Here is a 25468-nt window from a genome sequence, read left to right as displayed (position 1 = left end):
AGGTAGGTCCCACCATATCCGAGAGCATGGTCATAGTACCCGGGACACAGGTATGTGGGTCCCACACAAAAGGAAACACACCACAAGACAATTAGTACGAATGGATTATCGGATGGGCTCACTAGCAGTGGGTCCGTTCGTAAATCCGTTACAGCTAAAAGTGCAGAAACTCACAAGGAGGCTTTAGGGCTTAGACCCTCACCTCGAGGCCATAGAAAGGAGGATATACAAGCATACTCAAGGTCAGTAACTTACCCCTCGATCGTCACAGCGCGTCCTTCATGATCCCAAAGAGTTTCCCGATCGCAATGCTAAGCTCATCACTGAGCGAGGTGTATAAGTGTGGCGACACGGGAAAAGTCTTTCGGTACTCTTCACTCTTGGGGCTCGTACTAGGAGGATAGTCGACGGAGTCAACATTGATGAATCTCCCCCACTCCTGATTAAGGAACCTTGCTTTGATAGGCAACCCTGTGAATTGATCGATGATCTTGTAACTGGGCTTGAACACCAATGAGAACAATTCACTGATATACACGGCAGTAGTATCTACACGTCATGAGGAAGAAATCAATAATTAATTAGTAATCTCGAACATTCCCCCTACCTTACTAGAAACTTCATCCTCAAAATTTGGCATCCCTTGTGAGAAACCAAGGGAAGGATATTTCGCTCACATCTCCACTTCGGCTTCCCAAGACATTTCTTTTTCCAAGTGGTTGCACCACTTCACCTTCACGTAGTGAATAGGTCGGTTACGAAGAATTACCACCTTACTGTCCAGAATCTTCTCGGGCTGCTCTTTGTAAGACATATCAGCTGCCAGCTTTGGTGGTTTCTATGCTAGGACATGGCTCTGGTCATGAACGTACTTCTGTAACATGGACACATGAAAGACGTCATGCTCACCTTCGAAAGATGGTGGGAGTGCCAATCGGTAAGCCATCGACATGTTCTTCACAAGGATCTCGTATGGCCCAATGAACCTTGGGCTTAGCTTGCCCTTTTTGCTGAACCGCATCACACCCTTGGTGGGCGACACCTTGAGAAATGCCTTGTCATTGATAAAAAACTCTAAGTCCTTTCACCTTTCATCCGCATAGCCCTTCTGCCTAGACTGGGTAGCCTTGATCCATTCACAGATCAAGTCCACCTTCTGACAAGTCACCTGGATCAATTTGGGCCCAAGGATGCGTCGCTCACCTACTTCGTTCCAGTACAAAGGTGTTTGGTACTTCTTCCCATACTGAGCTTCAAACGGTGCCATACTAATGGTAGCTTGGTAACTCAACAAGGTACCCATAGCCTTTTGGAATCCATCCCAGAACTTGGATGTGAACCTGGGATCCCGATCTAAGATGATGCTGACTGGAACTCAATGTATGTGAACCACATTATTAATGTATAAGCAGGCCAGATTATCCGTCGAATAGGTGACCTTGATGGGGATGAAATGAGTTGTCTTCATCAACCTATCCACAATGACCCACAAGGCATCAACACCCTTGGGTGTACGGGGCAATCCAGTGATGAAGTCTATGGTAACATGCTCCCACTTCCATTCTGGCATGGGCAGTGACTGTAAAAGCCCATGGGGCTGCTGCCTATCTGCCTTCAGTTATTGTTAAGTGAGGAGCCTAGCCACAAATTCAGCTACATCCCTCTTCATTCCACTCCACCAGTAGTGTCCCTTTAAGTCTTTGTACATCTTCATACTACTTGGGTGGATCAAATAAGGAGAGTCGTGGGCTTCTGACAAAACTTCTTTCCTCAGTTGATTGTCCTTGGGAACACATAGCCGATCCCTAAACATGAGGACACCATCCTCAGTCAATGTGAAGTCTAGATCCCGCTGTGGGTCACCCTGAATAGCTTCAAGATCTCCTGAAAATGTTCATCGGAGGCTTAGGCGGACTGAATCATTTCCACCAAAGTTGATTGCACCAATAGGGCTGCTAAAGATAGGATAACACCCTCTACCAGTAGTTCCAAATCCATCCTTCTCACTTCCTCAACGTGTTCCTTAGTGACAGCCAAGGATGTTAAGGATAAGGTTTGAGATTTTTGACTTAGGGCATCCGCCACAACATTTGCCTTAACGGGATGGTAATGGATGGTGCAATCATAGTATTTCATTAGTTCCAACCATCGCCTCTGTCTCATGTTAAGTTCCCTCTAGGTGAAAAAATACTTAAAACTCTTGTGATCGCTATATGTCACACCCCAAACCACCCCCTGGGAGGATTAGGCAGGTGACCTGAATTACATGTCAGCAATCCGCCAAATCCCACGGATCTAGAAGCAATTAATCCATTCATAGACACACATCCGCCATAATACATCATGTAAAACTCAAAGTGCTGCGGTAAGCTATATTTACATTAAAACATTTTAAAAGTGTAGCAGTATAAGAAATGATAATATATACAATACTGTCTTAGTTCATTCCCTCTCTCACTTCCATAGAGAAAACAGTAGTACCTATCACTATCATATACAAAAGAAATATATACAGGGCAAGGTAACCCGAGCCCTAAAAAGAAAGAAAGCTAAAAATAAAATGGGGAAAAACTCCGTCAAAATAAAAAGGAGTCCCCAAGACAAAAAGAAAGTGTCAGCAGCAACACCCTTCATGGGTCATCTTCAACTATCATCGAGAACACATGCACCAACGGTATGACCTCCGTCCGTGTCCACACCAATATATTCATAACCACCATGGCTCTCCTTCGGTAATAAGTCTCCCTGCCACAGTGACATCCACCTGCAGGATCATCTAATAGAAAAACATATATAATAGAGTGTGAGCTCCACCGAGCCCGTGAATGAAATATATCACCATGCATACACATGCAATCACAACCATATGAGTCCTACATGAGGTGCAATTCATTTTATTTAATTAGCCACCTAATATCATAACTAAGGCAGGTTAGTGCTACTACAATCCCTAATACATGTATCCCTGGTGCGGACTTTTAACCCCTTCCTGCGATACACCCATTGAGTTGTCGGAGAGGACCAGTCAGCTCCCGCAGCTTTCACCAAGGTCAGCCTGACCAGCCCTCTATGATTAACCTGTGAGGCATCCATCCTTTTTCATCACTTTTCTTTTATCTGGCTTATAGCCCATAATTCACCTTTTTGGTGCAATAACATTTCTTTCTTTTCTTTTCTTTTTTCATTCATATGGTCACTCTCACAGGCATCCAACACCTTAACCCCTATTGGCAAGGGTGCGTAGCACGGGTGATGAAACTCTAGCCCAAATTGTCTGTATGGCATCGTAAGAGTCTGGTGGTGCCAACAGTACCCCATTCTATGGGCTACCACAGGCCTCATTTCCAAGCTGGCTACAACATCTAGTCTAACAAATCACATTCAGCATACATTGCTCATTCATAGATTCTAGCAGTCAACACATTGTTGTTTTTAGATTTCAAGATTTAATGAAATAAATATACAACACAATTTCATTATGTTATAATTCATTTCAGCATATTAGTTATGTTACACCTACATACACGATGACATTTCACTCACCTTAGTCTGGTCCTACAGGTTCAGTTGTTGGTTCAGTTTCGGCCGATGTCTAGCTGTGCACCTCGAGCGCAGGATCAAATCCTAATTTATTAAATAAAAAATGTGTTAATTAATATTCAAAGCTGTTTTGGATAACCTAGTGTTGGTCTAGGCTCACTGGTCTGACTCGGTGTTCAGTCTGGTGTCACTTGACATTCTCCAGGTCTTGCACTGGGCTTTTGGGTCCATGTCCCGGTGCATCATCTAGAGATGTGGAATAGGATCAGATCTGGTATATGGCAGCGTAACTAGTTGTACATGGCCTTAATAGTCATACAAAATAGTCCCCAGGTCAGCAGCTCTGATGGACCATCCTTGGCATGGTTACCAGGCCCTATGGGGCCCACTTGGGTACCCAAGGTATGGATATTACCAAACAGATGTGAAGAGGAGTATTTTGGTCATTTACCACCTCCTCACACTGTGTATGGCCCACTGGTGAAGGCCCACAGAGGTAGGATAGCGGTACAACCCATTTTAATTCTCTGGGCAATTCACTGGGTGATTGGGCCAATCACCCAGTGCATTTCCTAGAGCCTGTTTGAAGCGTGAATAGACCTGGTTTCTTGGATTTTTGTGCATAGGCAGCCATGGGTCGATCTGGAATGCATGTAGGATGGTTATGAACCTCATGGGAAGTGGAATCCAATGGTTCATATGGATCATAGCTTGGTTCAGCCATTGGAAGCCAGGAGTTGTCCAGACAGCTCAGAGAACAACAGCCCAGGCTGTGTTCCAGCTCAGAGCTATGGCTTGGGCTGCATGCAAGGATGAATTTACATGTATAATCATGGTAGGGAGCTGTTCCAACACAGAGCTAGGCAAGGAGCAGCATGTATGCAAGAATCTATGTCCAGACTGCCTGTTCTGGGTGCAACTGGGCAGTACAGTCTGACATAGAGACTGATTTTAGTCTCAGATGTAAAACAGTATTTGAAACATGTTTAAATAGCTCAGATCTTACATGCAATAGGTTTGCATGTTAGATCTGAGGCCACACAAGGTAGCCCTTAGGTGTTATGGGCTTTCCTTAGCCATATTCACCGTCTCAGAGCTGGGATCCAAATGAGAATTTAGAGAGCAGTAACATAAGGAGGTAAAACTCATTAGCTGAGATGGTTAGGCTGCAGGAACAGGGGCTGGATGCAGCAGGTAGTGATCCCCTCCTTCCTTACCTCTTCTTCTCCTTGAGCTCTTTTCCTTCTCTTTTTCTCTCCTTTCATTCCCTCCACGATTTAAACAGTGTATGGGTTCTATTTTGGGTTGGGCCTGCCTATTTATAGGCCAACCTAAATTAAGGCTTGTTTGGCTGCCAGCCCCCTACTCCAAGAATGTATTTTTAAACTGATTATGAGCCATTCTGGCAACTTAGGTGGGGTCCACATGGGTCAAGGGGTAGGGAATGGTTCCTAAAATTCCCATCTACCCCTAGAGGGTGTCCATGGTCTGTATGGGTGGTCCCCACATGTCTGGAGTCCAAAATATGCAATTCAGCCACTCTAGGTGATTCACTCGGTGATTGGTCCAATCGCCCAGTGCATCACCTAGAGAATACAGCAAAGCTATAAATGCTTTATGCTTGCATAGGTGCTTGGCCCAGGGTTTGGGCTTTGCACCAACACCACACCCAGGGCTTAATACACATCTTTCTAGGTGTGGGCCTCACATTTATGAATAGGAGAGAGAATGCCTAGGGTTTATGCAGTACATTATGCTGTGGGTAGTGCAACTGCATGGGGCTGCAATCTATCTTCTGGCAGGTATGTAGGAGGTCATTCTCAGAGGTTCAACTGCTGGAGTGATGCTCCACAGGATGTTTGGATGTTTGGCCAGAGGTCCATGTCCTTCATTCAAAATTTCTAGCCAGTTAGGGGTAGGCTTGGCACTGTAGATCTCACTCTTTTCTCCATGCAAATTGTAATACCCATGCCCAAAATACAAGGATAATTTGGACTTTTTACCTTGTGTGCAGAATCTGTACCAGTGGTGGACCAATGAAAGGTGGAATTTTTGGTTGATTAGCATACTAGAGGTATATACCTTATTAGTATTTTATTAGTGTAGCATATGCTTGTTTATTTATTTCCTTCTGCATGATTATATGTAATTATTATTTAAATATATTTATTTATAAGGCTATTAATGTGTAAGTTGGTTAGCCTAGTGGTTAGGATCTTATATATAGTAAAAGAAGTTTAAGGATCAATTCTAGATGGAAGCCAATAAACGGAAATTTTGTTTTTATTTTTTTGGGCTTATAGGTGGTCGGCCCAATTGATTTACAAAAAAAAATAAAACAAAAGAAATAGAAAACCATGGGAGAAGAGCTCAACCACGTGAAAGATAGAGTGAAAGGAGATTGTGGTGCGAATTAGAGAGGATCGTGTAGTTAAAGAAGAAATAGGAAAGAGGGGGAGTTGGAGTGAAAGAAGGAATATAGGGAGGAGAGTATAGGATATAGTAAGAGAGGGAGGTTCCACGCATGAGAGGGATTGGAAGATTAATACAGAAATCCATGTGCAACAAGTTTGATATAAATAGAGAGAGAGAGAGAGAGAGAGAGAGAAGAAGTTAGAGTTTGCATCTACCCAAATCGTGGGGGAGAGAGAGGGATAAGAGAAGTTTGTTGGGAAGGATTCTCCCTACTCTAAAAAAAAAACACGTAGAGAAGAACAAAAAAAAAAAAAAAAAGAAGAAGAAAAGGGATTCGTCATATTGCCACATCTTCTTCCTTGGAGTTTTATCCTTGCATATTCTTTGGAGGTTTGAGAAGAGAAAAAGAGGAGCACTTTGCTGCTGTTACTACGAGTTTGTTCCATGGATTTGTCTTGAAGAAATAATATAAAATACCAAGTAGGAGTGGAGTTGAATCTTCCAAAAGAGGTATGTTGAACAACACCATGTTCCAAATAAATTTTTGATATGCAACATGGGGGTAGACTAAGGTTAATGCTTAAGGTTGTATTAATAACTTTTCATGGATGAATACATCATGATTTTATAAGTATTGTAGTATCATAATTTGGATCATGATTTCAAAATATTCAAATTCGGATTTGGGAAGTGATGAGAGAGATAGGATTTTTGCATGTGAAAAGTATTTTTTGTGTTGGACAGAATAGTAATCTGAAATCTTTCATGTTATTGACCATATTGAGAAGTTGTTTCAAGGTCTAAAAAATTTATTGGGGATGCATATATGAGTTTTTATGATCTCCTAAAAATTTCATTAATTTTAAAATTTAATTGATATGTCAAATAATTCATGTACTAGGATAGGTTGCTTCCAGGGCAGTTTTCTATACCCGAATTTGACAATGAGAGCAGGCATATTTAGAAAATTTATTTTGGTCTGAAATTTTGACTGTAACAATATTTAGGAGTCTTCTAACTATGTTCACTGCTTTGACCTTAATTGAATTCGGGAAAGTTAAGATATAAATTTTATAATTTAATGACTCAGATTCTGTCTCAGACAGAAACACTATGTTAAAGTGATTGGAGAGTTAACTTGGTGAGTGTTTTGTGATGATATTTCTTTATGGTATTGAGATATGTGTGTTGTCTTTCAAATAAAACCAACAAAATTCACTTTTGAGTTCCAAAAGTATTTTTTTTTATATTTTTCTTTCACTATTGACAGAACAGTGTTACAATAGAATTTTGAAATCTAATGGTATAATATAGAATGGAAAGGGAAGGGATATATGTGTGATAAGATAGGATTAAATAAAGAGTAATACTGATGTTGAATACCTATATACAGATGTTTAAGAAACGTGACTTGTTTGGGGAGGATCATCGGGGAAGCGGGATGGCCATTGAATTATATTGGCATTGACGAGATCGTTAATTTAGGCGTCATCAAGGTGAGTGAGACTACACAATTCCATTATATATTATTTTCTATAAATCTTCATGATTTACTGTTTTATGAGGAAATTGTGATTTGAATGATATGCATGATGTTTCTAAACATGTTTTAAGTTGAGACAATGCATGAATGATTTTACTTTATGATTTGATTTCCTATCATTAAAGCATGGTGATTTAAGCATGATATTTAAAGTATGATGAGACCTATGGTTTTATAGTTTTATCAACTATGGATGAAATATTGTTGTTGGACTGCGACCCTTCCAACAGGGGGTTGTGTTGTTGGGATGGAATGTTGAGCATAGGAGTGAGGCAAGAGTGTGACGTTAAGGACTTTGTTCTGATTCTGGGAGCCAAGGGCTTGACGCTCACATTTCCATTTTTGTGGGTATGTGAACCGGGGGGTGAGGCAAGAGCATACATTACGGAACGTGTTTTCCCCACCATAGGAACACAGTATCTGGTTCTATGAGCCAAGAGCTTGAGTTCCTTCCCAATGTTTGATTTGATGTATTATATGTGATAGCAGTACCACTTTGAGACCCTTATGAGTGAGAAAATTAACTATGGAATATAGATTGTGTTACATAGACTTTTGATGTTCTATAGGCATGATTTAAAATCTGTTTTATGATAAATTGCATAAAATTTGAAATACTTCTATTATCTTGAAAAGCATGTGTTTTATCGCTATTATATGGATAGTGTTCCCCTCATTCGCTAAGCTTTCCCGAGCTTACCCCATAGTATTTTTCAGATGATGTTGTTGAGTAGGAGTCATGCCAATGCAATGAGTATTTGGTGAATGTTGAGGATGATGGTGATACGGTTGAAAAGGATTATATTGAACCAGTTGAAGAGGATCTTTGAAGACTTTGATTTATCATTGATGATTTCATTTATTTTAGTTTGCATAGATTGAAATTTGACAGTATTTGAAGTTTTAAGATGATATTTTTAGTTTTGAATTTTCAAGAGTTGTAATAGAGACTTAATAGTTACTTTTATCTTTACTTTGTGGTACCACCAGCATACTGAACCATAGATTTTCAGATCCTAATTAGATTTATTATTAATTAAGACTTCTGCTATATTTATTCTAACACTTAAAGATGTGAGATGATCTTTTGAGATGATTGGTGGTTTATCATTGTTCACGATCATAACCCATATTTCGATCTTGGTTATCATGATGATCCATACTCCTAGGGTGGGTTTTGGGGCGTTGCAGCTATGGTTCAGAGCAGTGGTTTGGGGTTGAACTTTGATTTATAAAACCACATGAGAATTATTGGAGATTGGTTTAGTTAATCTTGAACTTAGAAACTGGGGGCATAGGATTTTTAGAACTTAGAGACATTACGCCTAGGATTGAACTATTAACCCTAGGAAAGTCTATGTATTAGAATTTTGGCATGGAGATGATTAATGTTTCGAACTAATGTGCACCTACTATTGTTAGGTACAATGCCTCCCCGTAGAGAACCGCCTCCACCACCACCAGCTAAGAATGCTACATCACCTCAGGATGCCCTACCACCACCACAACCTTTGGCAGCTGGGGTTACTCAGTAAGATTTTATGGGAGCATTCATGACATTTATGAACTTTTTGCAGCAACAGGCTGTGATTGGTGGTAATCAGCTGCAACAACTTCGACAAAATGCATGAAAAGAACATCATACTGGAAGGGTCATGGAACGATTGAAGAAGCTGGGGTCACTTGCCTTCAAGGGAGTGGGACCCGACCCTTTATGGCCATCTATTGGGTTGAAGAGATGGAGAAGATTTTTGATGTTATGGAATGCATAGATCCTCAAAAAGTTATGTGTGCTACTTTCATGTTGAGGGAGGAAGCTTATAACTGGTGGAAGACTACCAAACAGATTTTAGGAGCTGAGAACCCAGTAATTACTTGGGCAAGGTTTGTAGAGGTTTTCTACAAGAACTACTTCCCTGAAAGCCTAAGGGAGAGAAAAGAAGTGGAATTTTTACATTTGACTGAAGGGTCAAACTCTGTGATGACTTACAAAAAGAAATTTGAAGAATTGGCATGGTTTGCACCAGACCACATCGATACTGATGCCAAAAAGGCAAAGATATTTTTGAGAGGGTTAAAGCTCCAATTGAAGGGAGCGATCATAGTACTGGAGTTGAGATCATATATTGAGGTACTACACAAAGCACTTATCCTAGAGGAGAGTCTGAGGGACACCACTCAGGGCAATACTAGCAAGGTACAAGGGAAGAGGTGTCAAACCTGCCCCTGACTGGCTGGAATTTTTGATTGAAGGATAGGAACCCCTGACATGGCATCCAAGCACACTATGGAGTATTACTCCAGTGATTGAATTTAATGGAGAACCCTCGAGGATGTCCTCCTACACACCTGTCAGAAGATGGATTGCAGATCCTTGCAGTTGCACTGCCCACAGTATAATGTACTGCTTGGACTCCAGGTATTCTCTCTCCTCTCCATGAATGTGGGTCCCACACCCAAAAATAGGTGCAAAAGGCCCTGGGTGAGGTATAGGTATAAGGCCCCAACCATGGGTCAAACCCCTGTCCAAGCCCAAGGAAAAACAGCTTTGCTGTATTCTCTGGGCAATGCACACATCACCTAGAGACATCGCCCAAAGTGGAAAAATGCATTATTTTAATCTGCAGATATTTGAGGACCACCCATATTGGACATGGGCACCCTCCATAGGTTAAAGGGAGTTTGGGGGACCACCTCATACCCTTGGACCCCTGTAGACCCCACCTGAGTGCCCAGAATGACTTAAAATTAGTCTAAAAATGCATTTTCAAAAGGGGCCTAAGCAAACAAACAGGCCTCAGTGGGGACTGGTCTATAAATAGGGGACCCCAGCTCGGTTTTAGAAGGTTTATACACTGTTGAAACCGTGGAGAGAAAAAGAAGAGAGAAAAGAGAAGGAGAGGAAGAAGAAAGGAAGGGAAAGAAGAAGAGAGAAGGAAGGGAAGCTGTCCCTGCCTCCAAGCTCAGTTCCAGCAGCCACCTCTGCATATTCCAGGTATGAAATCATACCTTAAACATGCTACCATATTGCTGTTACTGTTCATCCCTCTAGATCTCTATGTTTTTGGATGAGTTTTGGTCATGGCTTGTCCAAAAACACTAAGGGGCGGCCATGTATGGCTTCAGATCTAACATGCAAACATGTTGCATGGAAGATCTGAGCTTTGAGACATGATTTTGGTTGTTGTTACCTACCTGAGACCGAAATCCATGCATGTGCTAGACTGCACTGCACTGTTGCACCAAGAACAGATAGTCTGGGCTCAGATCTATGTACCCTGGCTGCATGCAGCCTAGCCATGTGTTGTAGCAGCCCTAGATTGCCCTAACACACGTGAAACAACCCTTGCATGTAGCCAAATCCATGGTCTGCAGCTGAAGCTCTACTGGGTTACTATTCACTGGGTTGTCTGGGCAGCTCCTGGCAGCTAAGAGGTGGGCCTAGGTAAACATCCATGAAGACCAGTGCAAACTACACCGCATGGGGTCCATGATGACCTAACATGCATGGGGGATTGATCAAGGCATTGCCCATGGTGCAAAACCTAGGAATTGGAGCCTGTTCACATTCTAAACAGGGTCTGGGTGATGCACACATCACCCAGAGAATTAAAATGGGTAATTTTGCAAATCTGCTTTAGGGGCTTCCACTGTGGTACTGCAAGCAGTGTAAGGAGGAGGTAAATGACTAAAATACCCCTCCTCACATCTGTTCATATATATTTTTACCTCGGGTACCCAAGTGGGCCCCGTAGGGCTTGGAAACCCTGCCTGTGTTGGTCTTGCAACACTGCTGACTTAGGGGCTGTGTTGTGTGGCTGTTGTGGCCTTGATACATGTACTGTAGGGTGTAAATGACCATTCTACCCCTAGACCATATTCTCCAGGTGATGCACCGAGACTTGGGCCTAAAGCCCAGTGCAAGGCCCAGAGAATTCCAAGTGATGTCCGACTGTGCACCAAGTCAAACCAATGAGCCTAGATCAACCCTAGGACATCCAAAAATAGTTTGGAATATTAATTTTTTTTTTCCGATAAGAAAGATGTATGTGTATAAAAAGAAAAAGAAAGAAAACAAAAGAAGGCAGCCTACTTCCAACCCTTAGACAACTCTAAGAGGGAGGAAGGGCCCCACACCCCCCGAGGACATGCCCCTCGGTAATACATGAGAAAGACACCCAACCCAATCAAGGAGGTCTAAACTGGACCTTATCGGAGACATCATCATAAATCAACCGGTTAAGATCCTCAACAAAACCTGAAGGATATAAAATAGTCTCCCCATCACTAAGATCAATAGAAGCAATAAAATCTGCCGGCTGATTCAACTCCCTCCAAACATGCCTTATCTCATAACGAGCCAACTGGTTTAGGCTGGACAAAATCTGGAACTTCAAGGTATATACACTCCAAGGGCAGCTGAAAACACCTATAAGAATCTCGATAGCCACCTTCGAATCAGATCTGATGGACATATGGCAAAGCTCTCTCTGTAAAGACAGAGTAACCCCCCTGTAAATGGCTAGTAACTCCATATGAAGAACCGAGGCCTCCACACCTTTGCCGACATAAGCCAGAACCGGGTCACCCAAGGTATTGCGAATAAGGCCCCCGTAAGCAGCTCTATCTCCCCTCAAGGAACCATCGCAATGCAAAGTAAACAAATCTGCCGGAGGTATGGGCCAGACACAAGCTTTGGGAATAACAGCAGCCCATCTCACCTGGAAACCCCACATATCGACCAAGAATTGATTCCTAGGTGAATAGGCAACCAAAATAGGGCTTTGAGAGCCCTTAGTCACAACATCAAACTTAATAGCTTGGATAATAGCATCATAAGACCTTGCTTGATTATTGAAGAGACGCTGATTTCTCTCCCACCAAACATGATAGATTGTCGCACAAAAAGCCATCTTAGGGCAAATTATCATTAACACACACTACCTGAACAAGCCAGTTAACCACATCAAGGAGGCTAGCCGGGCCTTTACCACCAAGAAAAAGCATAGAACTAACTCTATCCCAAATGTTTTTGGAAAAAGGACACTCAAAGAATAAATGGCTATGGCATTCCGAATTTCCCCAACAAAGAATACAATTCTGCCCAATATTTATATTCCTTCTTTGAAAGGTACGGCTAATGGCATTTTTTCTACAAAGTCGGCTTGGGAGAAAGTGAGGAGTAGTTCTATAATGGCAGCTTGGCACAAGCTTGTTTGGTTTCTTGGTTTTTTGCCTAGGCATTCCTGTACTGCTTGGAGATGCCTTATGTCAGGGCTCCCCACAAAAGACATGTGGATTCGATGTTGAGGTTCATTTCAGTACTTTTTTGGGTTTGGGATTCTCTTAAAAGTGTCCTTAACTCCTATTAGACTTGTGGATGCGATGCTGAGGGTCGGGACCTTCGAATCGATACCTATTTTGGCATATGTTCATTTTCAATTAAAACCATACCAGGTGGGACATATGGGGTTATTTGAGGGCATTTATGTATTTTTTTGGGCTGGGCATTTTCTAAAAAGTGTCCTTATCTCTTATTAGATGTGTGGATACGATGTTGAGTGTTGTGACCTTCGAATTGATACCTATTTTGGCGTATGTTCATTCTTGGTTTACACCAGACCGGGTGGATCGTTTGGGGTTATTTGGGGACATTTCTGTACTTTTTTGGGTTTGGGATTCTCTAAAAAGATTCCTACTATATTAGACGTGTGGATACGATGTTGAAGGTTGTCACCTTCGAATCGATACCTATTTCGACGTATGTTCATTTTCTATTTAAACAGAAAGGGTGGGTTGTTTGGGGTTATTTAGGGCAATTTTTGTACTTTTCTGGGTTTGGTATTTTCTAAAACGTATCCTTATCTCTTATTAGATGTGTGGATGTGATGTTGACGATCGTGACCTTCGAATCGACACCTATTTCGACATATGTTCATTTTCAGTTTAAACCTGATCGGGTGGGTAGTTTTGGGTTATTTGGGGGTATTTCTGTACTTTTTTGGGTTTGGAATTCTCTAAAAAGTGTCCTTATCTCTTATTAGATGTGTGTATGCAATGTTGAGGGTCGTGACCTTCGAATCGATACTTATTTTGTAATATGTTCATTTTCGGTTTAAATCAGACCAGGTGGGTCGTTTGGGGTTATTTTTGGGTTTGGTATTTTCTAAAAAGTGTCCTCATCTCTTATTAGACGTGTGGATGTGATGTTGAGGGTTGTGACCTTCGAATCGAAACCTATTTTGACATATGTTCATTTTCGGTGTAAACAAGATCAGGTGGGTCGTTTGGGTTTATTTGGGGTCATTTCAGTACTTTTTTGGGTTTGGGATTCTCTAAAAAGTGTCCTTAACTCCTATTAGACTTGTGGATGCGATGCTTGAGGGTCGGGACCTTCGAATCGATACCTATTTTGACATATGTTCATTTTCGATTTAAACCGACATGTGGGTCGTTTGAGGTTATTTGGGGTATTTCTATACTTTTCTAGGTTTGGTATTTTTTAAAAAGTATCCTTATCTCTTATTTGATGTGTGGATGCGATGTTGATGATCGTGACCTTTGAATCGATACCTATTTTGGTATATGTTCATTTTCGGTTTAAAGCTGATCGGGTGAGTCGTTTGGGGTTATTTACTTTTTTGGGTTTGGGATTTTCTAAAAAGTGTCATTTTCTCATATTAGACGTGTGGGTGCGAAGTTGAGGGTCATGACCTTCGAATTGATACCTATTTCGACATATGTTCATTTTCAATTTAAACCTGACCGGGTGGATAGTTTGGGGTTATTTGGGGGCATTTTTGTACTTTTTTGGGCTTGCGATTTTTTAAAAAGTGTCCTTATCTCTTATTAGACATGCAGATGCGATGTTGAGGTTCGTCACCTTCGAATCGATACCTATTTCGACATATGTTCATTTACGGTTTAAACTAGATCGGGTGGGTCGTTTGGGGTTATTTGGGGGCATTTCTATCTTTTTTTAGGTTTGGTATTTTCTAAAAAGTGTCCTTATCTCTTATTAGGCGTGTGGATGTGATGTTGATGATCGTGACCTTCGAATCGATACCTATTTCAGCATATGTTCATTTTCGATTTTAAGCTGACCGGGTGGGTTGTTTGGGGTTATTTGGGGGCATTTATGTACTTTTTTAGATTTGGGATTTTCTAAAAAGTGTCTTTATCTCTTATTAGACTTGTGGATGCGATGTTTAGGGTCGTGACTTTCGGATCGATACCTATTTCGGTGTACGTTTATTTTTTATTTAAACCAGACTAGGTGGGTCGATTGGGGTTATTTGGGGGCATTTTTGTACTTTTTTAGGTTTGAGATTTTCTAAAAAGTGTCCTTATCTCTTATTAGACGTGTGGATGCGATGTTGAGGGTCGTGACCTTCGAATCGATACCTATTTCGACATATGTTCATTCTCAGTTTAAACCAAACCAAGTGGGTCGTTTGGGGTTATTTGGGGGCATTTCTATACTTTTTTGGGTTTGGAATTTTCTAAAACGTGTCCTTATCTCTTATTAGCCATATGGATGCAATGTTGAGAGTCGTGAGCTTCAAATCAATACCTATTTCGGCATATGATCATTTTCGGTTTAACCAGACTGGGTGGGTAGTTTGGGATTATTTGGAGGCATTTTTGTACTTTTCAGGGTTTTGAATTCTCTAAAAAGTTTCTTTATCTCTTATTAGACGTGTGTATGCGATGTTGAGGGCCGTGACCTTTGAATCGATACTTATTTCGACATATGTTCTTTTTCGGTTTAAACCAGACCGGGTGGGTCGTTTGGGGTTATTTGGGGGCAATTCTGCACTTTTTGGGGTTTGGTATTTCCTAAAAAGTGTCCTCATCTCTTATTAGACGTGTGGATGTGATGTTGAGGGTCGTAACCTTCGAACTGATACCTATTTCAGCATATGTTGATTTTTGGATTAAACCAGATCGGGTGGGTCGTTTGGGGTTATTTGGGGGCATTTTTATACTTTTTTGGATTTGGGATTCTCTAAAAAGTGTCCTTAACTGTTATTAGACATGTGGATGCGATGTTGAGGGTCGTCACCTTCGAATCGATACCTATTTTGACATATGTTCATTTTCGATTTAAACCAGACCTGGTGGGTCGTTTGAGGTTATTTGGGGGCATTTCTGTACTTTTCTAGGTTTGGAATTTTCTAAAAAGTGTTCTTATCTCTTATTTGATGTGTGGATACGATGTTGACGATCGTGACCTTCGAATCGATACCTATTTTGGTATATGTTCATTTTCGGTTTAAAGCTGACCGGGTGAGTCGTTTGGGGTTATTTACTTTTTTGGGTTTGGGATTTTCTAAAAAGTTCCATTATCTCATATTAGATGTGTGGATGCGAAGTTGAGGGTCATGACCTTCGAATCGATACCTATTTCGTCGACATATGTTCATTTTCAATTTAAACCAGACCGGGTGGGTAGTTTGGGGTTATTTGGGGGCATTTATGTACTTTTTTAGGCTTGCGATTTTTTAAAAAGTGTCCTTATCTCTTATTAGACATGCAGATGCGATGTTGAGGGTCGTCACCTTCGAATCGATACCTATTTTGACGTATGTTCATTTACGGTTTAAACCAGACTGGGTGGGTCATTTGGAGTTATTTGGGTGCATTTCTGTCTTTTTTTAGGTTTGGTATTTTCTAAAAAGTGTCCTTATCTCTTATTAGGCGTGTGGATGCGATGTTGATTATCGTGACCTTCAAATCGATACCTATTTTAGCATATGTTCATTTTCGGTTTTAAGCTGATCGGGTGGGTTGTTTGGGGTTATTTGGGGGCATTTATGTACTTTTTTGGGTTTGGGATTTTCTAAAAAGTGTCTTTATCTCTTATTAGACGTGTGGATGCGATGTTTAGGGTCATGACTTTCGGATCGATACCTATGTCGGTGTACGTTTATTTTTTGTTTAAACCAGACCGGGTGGGTCGTTTGGGGTTATTTGGGGGCATTTCTGTACTTTTTTAGGTTTGGGATTTTCTAAAAAGTGTCCTTATCTCTTATTAGACGTGTGGATGCAATGTTGAGGGTCGTGACCTTCGAATCGATACCTATTTTGACATATGTTCATTCTCGGTTTAAACCAAACCAGGTGGGTCGTTTGGGGTTATTTTGGGGCATTTCTGTATTTGTTTGGGTTTGGAATTTTCTAAAACGTGTCCTTATCTCTTATTAGACGTATGGATGCAATGTTGAGAGTCATGAGCTTCAAATCAAAACCTATTTCAGCATATGTTCATTTTCAGTTTAACCAGACTGGGTGGGTAGTTTGGGGTTATTTGGGGGCATTTTTGTACTTTTCAGGGTTTTGAATTCTCTAAAAAGTTTCTTTATCTCTTATTAGACGTGCGTGTGCGATGTTGAGGGTCGTGACCTTCGAATCGATACTTATTTCGACATATGTTCTTTTTCGATTTAAACCAGGCCGGATGGGTCATTTGGGGTTATTTGGGGGCAATTCTGCACTTTTTTGGGTTTGGTATTTTCTAAAAAGTGTCCTCATCTCTTATTAGACGTGTGGATGTGATGTTGAGGGTCGTGACCTTCGAATCGATACCTATTTCAGCGTATGTTGATTTTTATATTAAACCAGATCGGGTGGGTCGTTTGGGGTTATTTGGGGGCATTTTTATACTTTTTTGGGTTTGGGATTCTCTAAATAGTGTCCTTAACTGTTATTAGACGTGTAGATGCGATGTTGAGGGTCGTCACCTTCGAATCGATACCTATTTCGACATATGTTCATTTTCGGTTAAAACCCGACCTGGTGGGTCGTTTGAGGTTATTTGGGGGCATTTCTGTACTTTTTTGGGTTTGGTATTTTCTAAAATGTGTCCTTATCTCTTATTTGACGTGTGGATGCGATGTTGACGATCGTGACCTTCGAATCGATACCTATTTTGGTATATTTTCATTTTCGGTTTAAAGCTAATCGGGTGAGTTGTTTGGGGTTATTTGCTTTTTTGGGCTTGGGATTTTCTAAAAAGTGTCATTATCTCATATTGGACGTGTGGATGCGAAGTTGAGGGTCGTGACCTTCGAATCGATACCTATTTCGACATATGTTCATTTTCAATTTAAACCAGACCGGGTGGGTAGCTTGGGGTTATTTAGGGGCATATCTGTACTTTTTTGGGTTTGGAATTCTCTAAAAAGTGTCTTTATCTCTTACTAGACGTGTGTATGCGATGTTGAGGGTCGTGACCTTCGAATCGATACTCATTTCGACATATGTTCTTTTTTTGTTTAAATCAGACCGGGTGGGTCGTTTGGGGTTATTTGGGGGCATTTCTGTACTTTTTTTGGTTAGGGATTCTCTAAAAAGATTTCTTATCTTTTATTAGACGTGTGGATGCGATGTTGAGGGTCGTGACCTTCGAATCGATACCTATTTCGGTGTATGTTGATTTTCGGTTTAAACTAGGTCGGGTGGGTCATATGGGGTTATTTGAGGGCATTTCTATACTTTTTTGTGCCGGGGATTTTCTAAAAAGTGTCATTATCTCTTATTAGATGTGTGGATACGTTGTTGAGGGTCGTGACCTTCGAATTGATACCTATTTCGGCGTATGTTCATTTTCGGTTTAAACCAGACCGGGTGGGTCGTTCGGGGTTATTTGAGGGCATTTCTATACTTTTTTGGGTTTGGGATTCTCTAAAAAGATTTCTTATCTTTTATTAGACGTGTGGATGCGATGTTGAGGGTCGTCACATCGATACCTATTTCGACGTATGTTCATTTTTTATTTAAACCAGACCGGGTGGATTGTTTGGGGTTATTTGGGGGAATTTCTGTACTTTTCTGGGTTTGGAATTTTCTAAAACGTGTCCTTATCTCATATTAGATGTGTGGATGCGAAGTTGAGGGTAGTGACCTTCGAATCGATACTTATTTCGACATATGTTCATTTTTGGTTTAAACCTGACCAGAGGGGTCGTTTGGGGTTATTTTGGGGCATTTCTATGCTTTTTTAGGTTTGGGATTTTCTAATAAGTGTCCTTATGTCTTATTAAATGTGTGGATGCGATGTTGAGGGTTGTGACCTTCGAATCGATACCTATTTTGGCATATGTTTATTTTCGGTTTAAACCAAACCAGGTGGGTCATTTCGGGTTATTTGGGGGCATTTTTGTACTCTTTTGGGTTTGGTATTTTCTAAAAAGTGTCTTTATCTCTTATTAGACGTGTGGATGCGATGTTGAGGGTCGTGACCTTCGAATCGATACCTATTTCACCATATGTTCATTTTCAGTTTAAACCAGACCAGGTGGGTAGTTTTGGGTTATTTGGGGGCATTTCTGTACTTTTTTGGGTTTGGAATTCTCTATAAAGTGTCCTCATCTCTTATTAGACGTGTGTATGCGATGTTGAGGGTCGTGACCTTCGAATCGATAGTTATTTCGTAATATGTTCATTTTCGATTTAAACCAGACCAGGTGGGTCGTTTGGGGTTATTTAGGGGCATTTCTATACATTTTTGGGTTTGGAATTTTCTATAAAGTGTCCTCATCTCTTATTAGACGTGTGGATGTGATGTTGAGGGTCGTGACCTTCGAATCCATGCCTATTTCGGCGTATGTTCATTTTCGGTGTAAACCAGATCAGGTGGGTCGTTTGGGTTTATTTGGGGTCATTTCAGTGCTTTTTTGGGTTTGGGATTCTCAAAAAAGTGTCCTTAACTCTTATTTGACTTGTGGATGGGATGCTGAGGGTCGTGACCTTCGAATCGATACCTATTTTGGCATATGTTCATTTTTTGTTTAAACCAGACCAAGTGGGTCGTATGGGGTTATTTGGGAGCATTTTTATTCTTATTTGGGCTTGCGATTTTCTAAAAAGTGTCCTTATATCTTATTAGACATGCAGATGCGATGTTGAGGGTCGTCACCTTTGTATCGATACCTATTTCGACGTATGCTCATTTACGGTTTAATCCAGATTGGGTGGGTTGTTTGGGGTTATTTGGGGGCATTTCTATCCTTTTTTAGGTTTGGTATTTTCTAAAAAGTGTCCTTATCTCTTATTAGGCGTGTGGATGCGATGTTGACGATCGTGACCTTCGAATCGATACCTATTTTAGCATATGTTCATTTTCGGTGTAAATCTGACTGGGTGGGTCGTTTGGGGTTATTTGGGGGCATTTATGTACTTTTTTTGGTTTAAGATTTTCTAAAACGTGTCCTTATCTCTTGTTAGACGTGTGGATGCGATGTTCAGGGTCGTGACTTTCGAATCGATACATATTCCGGTGTACGTTTATTTTTGGTTTAAACCAGACCGGGTGGGTCGTTTGGGGTTTTTTGGGGGTATTTTTGTACTTTTTTAGGTTTGTGATTTTCTAAAAAGTGTCATTATCTCTTATTAGACGTGTGGATGCGATGTTGAGGGTCGTGACCTTCGAATCGATACCTATTTCGACATATGTTCATTCTCGGTTTAAACCAAACCAGGTGGGTCGTTTGGGGTTATTTTGGGGCATTTTTGTACTTTTTTGGCTTTGGAATTTTCTAAAACGTGTCCTTATCTCTTATTAGATGTATGGATGCGATGTTGAGAGTCGTAACTTTCAAATCGATACCTATTTCAGCATATGTTCATTTTTGGTTTAACCAGACTGGGTGGGTAGTTTGGGGTTATTTTGGGGCATTTCTGTACTTTTTAGGGTTTGGAATTCTCTAAAAAGTGTCTTTATCTCTTATTAGACGGGTGTATGCAATGTTGAGGGTCGTGACCTTCGAATCGATACTTATTTTGAAATATGTTCTTTTTCGGTTTCAACCAGACCGGGTGGGTCGTTTGGGGTTATTTGGGGGCTATTCTTCACTTTTTTGGGTTTGGTACTTTCTAAAAAGTGTCCTCATCTCTTATTAGACGTGTGGATGCGATGTTGAGGGTCGTGACCTTCGAATCGATAACTATTTCGGCGTATGCTGATTTTCGGATTAAACCAGATCGGGTGGGTCTTTTGGGGTTATTTCGGGGCATTTCTGTACTTTTCCAGGTTTGGTATTTTCTAAAAAGTGTCCTTATCTCTTATTAGACGTGTGGATGTGATGTTGACGATCGTGACCTTCGAATAGATACCTATTTCGGCATATGTTCATTTTCGATTTAAAGCTGACCGGGTGGGTCGTTTGGGGTTATTTGGGGGCATTTCTGTACTTTTTTGGGATTGGGATTTTCTAAAAAGTGTCCTTAACTCTTATTAGACGTGTGAATGTGATATTGAGGGTTGTGACTTTCGAATTGATACCAATTTTGGTGTATGTTGATTTTTGGTTTAAACCAGATCAGGTGGATGGTTTGGGGTTATATGGGGGCATTTCTGTACTTTTTGAGGTTTGGGATTTTCTAAAAAGTGCCCTTATCTCTTATTAGACGTGTTGATGCGATGTTGAGGGTCGTGACCTTCGAATCGATACATATTTCGGCATATGTTCATTTTCGGTTTAAACCAAACTAGGTGGTCATTTGGGGTTATTTGGGGGCATTTCTATACTTTTTTGGGTTTGGGATTTTCTAAAAAGTGTCCTTATCTCTTATTAGAAGTGTGGATGCGATGTTGAGGGTCGTGACCTTCGAATCAACACCAATTTTGACATATGTTGATTTTTAGTTTAAAACAGACCGGGTGGGTAGTTTGGGGTTATTTGGGGGCATTTCTGTACTTTTTTGGGTTTGGAATTCTCTATAAAGTGTCCTCATCTCTTATTAGACGTGTGTATGCGATGTTGAGGGTCGTGACCTTCGAATCGATACTTATTTCATAATATGTTCATTTTCGATTTAAGCAAGACCAGTGGGTCGTATGGGGTTATTTGGGGGCATTTATGTACTTTTGGGCTTGGGATTTTCTAAAAAGTGTCCATATCTCGTATTAGACGTGTGGATGCGATGTTGTGGGTTGTGACCTTCAAATCAATACCTATTTTAGAATATGTTCATTGTTGGTTTAAAGCTGACCGGGTGGGTCGTTTGGGGTTATTTGGGTGCATTTTTGTACTTTTTTGGGTTTGGGATTTTATAAAAAGTGTCCTTATCTCATACTAGACATGTGGATGCAAATTTGAGGGTCGTGACCTTTGAATCGAAACCTATTTTCGCATATGTTCATTTTCATTTTAAACCAGACCGGGTGGGTCATTTGGGGTTATTTGGGGACATTTCTGTACTTTTTTGGGTTTGGAGTTCTCTAAAAAGTGTCCTTATCTCTTACTGGACGTGAGTATGCGATGTTGAGGGTCGTGACCTTCGAATCAATACTTATTTCGACATATGTTCATTTTTAGTTTAAACCAGACCGGTAGGGTCGTTTGGGGTTATTTGGGGGCCTTTCAGTACTTTTTTGGGTTTCGGATTTTCTTAAAGTGTACTTATCTCTTATTAGACATGTGGATGCGATGATGAGGGTCGTGACCTTCGAATCGATACCTATTTCGGCATATGTTCATTTTTCGTTTAAACCAGACCAGGTGGGTCGTTTGGGATTTTTTCGGGGCATTTCTGTACTTTTTTGGGTTTGGTATTTTCTAAAAAGTGTCCTTATCTCTTATTAGAAATCTGGATGCGATGTTGAGGGTCGTGACCTTCGAATTGATACCTATTTCTACATATGTTCATTTTCAGTTTAAACCAGACCGGATGGGTAATTTGGGGGCATTTCTATACTTTTGGGTTAGAAATTCTCTAAAAAGTGTCCTTATCTCTTATTAGACGTGTGTATGGGATGTTGAGGGTCGTGACCTTCGAATCGATACTTATTTCGACATATGTTTTTTTTCGATTTAAACCAGATCGGGTGGGTCGTTTGGGGTTATATGGGGGCATTTCTGTACTTTTTTTGCGTTGGGGATTCTCTAAAATGTGTCATTAACACTTATTAGACGTGTGGATGCGATGTTGAGGGTCGAGACCATCGAATCGATACCTATTTCGGCATATGTTTATTTTCAGTTTAAACCAGACCGGGTGGGTCGTTTGGGGTTATTTGGGGGCATTTCTGTACTTTTTTTGGTTTCGAATTCTCTAAAAAGTGTCCTTATCTCTTATTAGACGTGTGTATGCTATGTTGAGGCTCGTGACCTTCGAATCGATACTTATTTTGACATATGTTCATTTTCAGTTTAAACCTTACCGGTTGGGTCGTTTGGGGTTATTTGGGGGCATTTCTGTACTTTTTTGGGTTTTGGATTTTCTAAAAAGTGTCCATAACTCTTATTAGACGTGTGGATGCGATGTTGAGGGTCGTGACCTTCGAATCGATACATATTTCAACATATGTTCTTTTTTGGTTTAAACCAGACCGGATGGGTCGTTTGGGGTTATTTGGGGGCAATTTTTCACTTTTTTGGGTTTGGTATTTTCTAAAAAGTGTCATCTCTTATTAGACATGTGTATGTGATGTTGAGGGTCGTGACCTTCGAATCGATAGCTATTTTGGCGTATGTTGATTTTCGGATTATACCAGATCGGGTGGGTCGTTTGGGGTTATTTGGGGGTATTTCTGTATTTTTCTGGGTTTGGTATTTTCTAAAAAGTGTCCTTATCTCTTATTAGACGTGTGGATGTGATGTTGACGATCATCACCATCGAATCGATACCTATTTTGGCATATGTTCATTTTCGATTTAAAGCTGACCGGGTGGGTCGTTTGGGATTATTTGGGGGCATTTCTGTGCTTTTTTGGGTTTGGGATTTTGTAAAAGGTGTCCTCAACTCTTATTAGACGTGTGGATGTGATGTTGAGGGTTGTGACTTTCGAATCGATACCAATTTCGATGTATGTTGATTTTCGGTTTAAACCAGATCGGGTGGGTCGTTTGGGGTTATATGGTGGCATTTCTGTACTTTTTGAGGTTTGCGATTTTCTAAAAAGTGTCCTTATCTCTTATTAGATGTGTAGATGCGATGTTGAGGGTCGTGACCTTCGATTCGATACCTATTTCGGCATATGTTCATTTTCGATTTAAACCAAACTAGGTGGGTCGTTTGGGGTATTTTGGGGCATTTCTGTACTTTTTTGAGTTTGGAATGTTCTAAAAAGTGTCCTTATCTCTTATTAGACATGTGGATACGATGTTGAGGGTCGTGACCTTCGAATCGATACCAATTTTGACATATGTTCATTTTCAGTTTGAACTAGACTGGGTGGGTAGTTTAGGGTTATTTGGGGGCATTTCTGTACTTTTTTGGGTTTGGAATTCTCTAAAATGTTTCCTTATCTTTTATTAGACGTGTGTATGCGATGTTGAGGGTCGTGACCTTCGAATCGATACCTATTTCAGCATATATTCATTTTCGATTTAAACAAGACCAGGTGGGTTGTATGGGGTTATTAGGGGGCATTTCTGTACTTTTAGGCTTGGGATTTTCTAAAAAGTGTCCTCATCTCATATTAGACGTGTGGATACGATGTTGTGGGTCGTGACCTTCGAATTGATACCTATTTCAGAATATGTTCATTTTTGGTTTAAAGCTGACCGGGTTGGTCGTTTGGGGTTATTTGGGGGCATTTTTGTACTTTTTTGGGTTTGGGATTTTCGAAAAAGTGTCCTTATCTTATATTAGACATGTGGATACAAATTTGAGGGTCGTGACCTTTGAATCGAAACCTATTTTGGCATATGTTCATTTTCATTTTAAACCAGACCGGGTGGGTCATTTGGGGTTTTTTGGGGACATTTCTGTACTTTTTTGGGTTTGGAATTCTCTAAAAAGTGTCCTTATCTCTTATTAGACGTGAGTATGTGATGTTGAGGGTCGTGACCTTTGAATCGATACTTATTTTGACATATGTTCATTTTCGGTTTAAACCAGACCGGTTGGGTCGTTTGGGGTTATTTGGGGGCATTTCAGTATTTTTTTGGGTTTCGGATTTTCTAAAAAGTGCCATTTTCTCTTATTAGACGTGTGGATGCGATGATGAGGGTCGTGACCTTCGAAACGGTACCTATTTTGGCATATGTTCATTTTCAATTTAAACTAGACCGAGTGGGTAATTTGGGGTTATTTTGGGGCATTTCTGTACTTTTTGGGTTTGGAATTCTCTGAAAAGTGTCCTTGTCTCTTATTAGACGTGTGTATGCGATGTTGAGGGTCGTGGCCTTCGAATCGATACTTATTTCGACATACGTTCTTTTTCGGTTTAAACCAGACCATTTGGGTCGTTTGAGGTTATTTGGGGGCATTTCTGTACTTTTTTGGGTTTGGTATTTTCTAAAAAGTGTCCTCATCTCTTATTAGACATGTGGATGTGATGTTGAGGGTCGTGACCTTCGAATCGATACCTATTTTGGCGTATGTTGATTTTCGGTTTAAACCAAGTCAGGTGGGTCGTTTGGGGTTATTTGGGGGCATTTCTTTACTTTTTTGGGTTTGGGATTCCCTAAAAAGTGTCATTAACTCTTATTAGACGTGTGGATGCGATGTTGAGGATCGTGACCTTCGAATCGATACCTATTTCGGCATATGTTCATTTTTGGTTTAAAATGGACCAGGTGGGTCGTACGGAGTTATTTGGGGGCATTTCTGTGCATTTTTGGGCTTGGGATTTTCTAAAAAGTGTCCTTATCTCTTATTAGGGGTGTGGATGCGATGTTGAGGGTCGTGACCTTCGAATTGATACCTATTTTGGCGTATGTTCATTTTCGGTTTAAACCAGACCAGGTGCGTCGTTTGGGGTTATTTGGGGGCATTTTTGCACTTCTTTTGGTTTTGGATTCTCTAAAAAGATTTCTTATCTCTTATTAGACATGCGGATGCGTTGTTGAGGGTCGTCACCTTTGAATCGACACCTATTTCGACGTATGTTCATTTTCGATTTAAACCAGATCGGGTGGGTCGTTTTGGGTTATTTGGGAGCATTTGTGTACTTTTCTGGGTTTGGTATTTTCTAAAAAGGGTCCTTATCTCATATTAGGCGTCTGGATACGAAGTTGG

General features: G+C 40.7%; 1 protein-coding gene across 1 annotated transcript; it reads left to right on the top strand.

Annotated features, from left to right (window-relative positions):
• The first annotated feature begins 9236 nt into the window (after window positions 1–9236).
• LOC122638816 lies at window positions 9237–9728 on the top strand. The gene has a single exon (XM_043831665.1). It carries the CDS (start codon window positions 9237–9239, stop codon window positions 9726–9728), a length of 492 nt encoding a protein of 163 aa, XP_043687600.1.
• The last annotated feature ends 15740 nt before the right edge of the window (window positions 9729–25468 follow it).

The sequence above is a fragment of the Telopea speciosissima genome, chromosome 9 (genome assembly GCF_018873765.1).
Source record: "Telopea speciosissima isolate NSW1024214 ecotype Mountain lineage chromosome 9, Tspe_v1, whole genome shotgun sequence".
Lineage (NCBI taxonomy): Eukaryota > Viridiplantae > Streptophyta > Magnoliopsida > Proteales > Proteaceae > Telopea > Telopea speciosissima.
Note: the sequence above shows the minus strand (reverse complement) of the source record. Positions and strands in the feature narration are given on the sequence as shown.

Bases quoted from the DNA above. Each gene is read 5' to 3' on its own strand.
- LOC122638816 (XM_043831665.1), top strand. From the start codon at position 9,237: ATGGAGAAGATTTTTGATGTTATGGAATGCATAGATCCTCAAAAAGTT.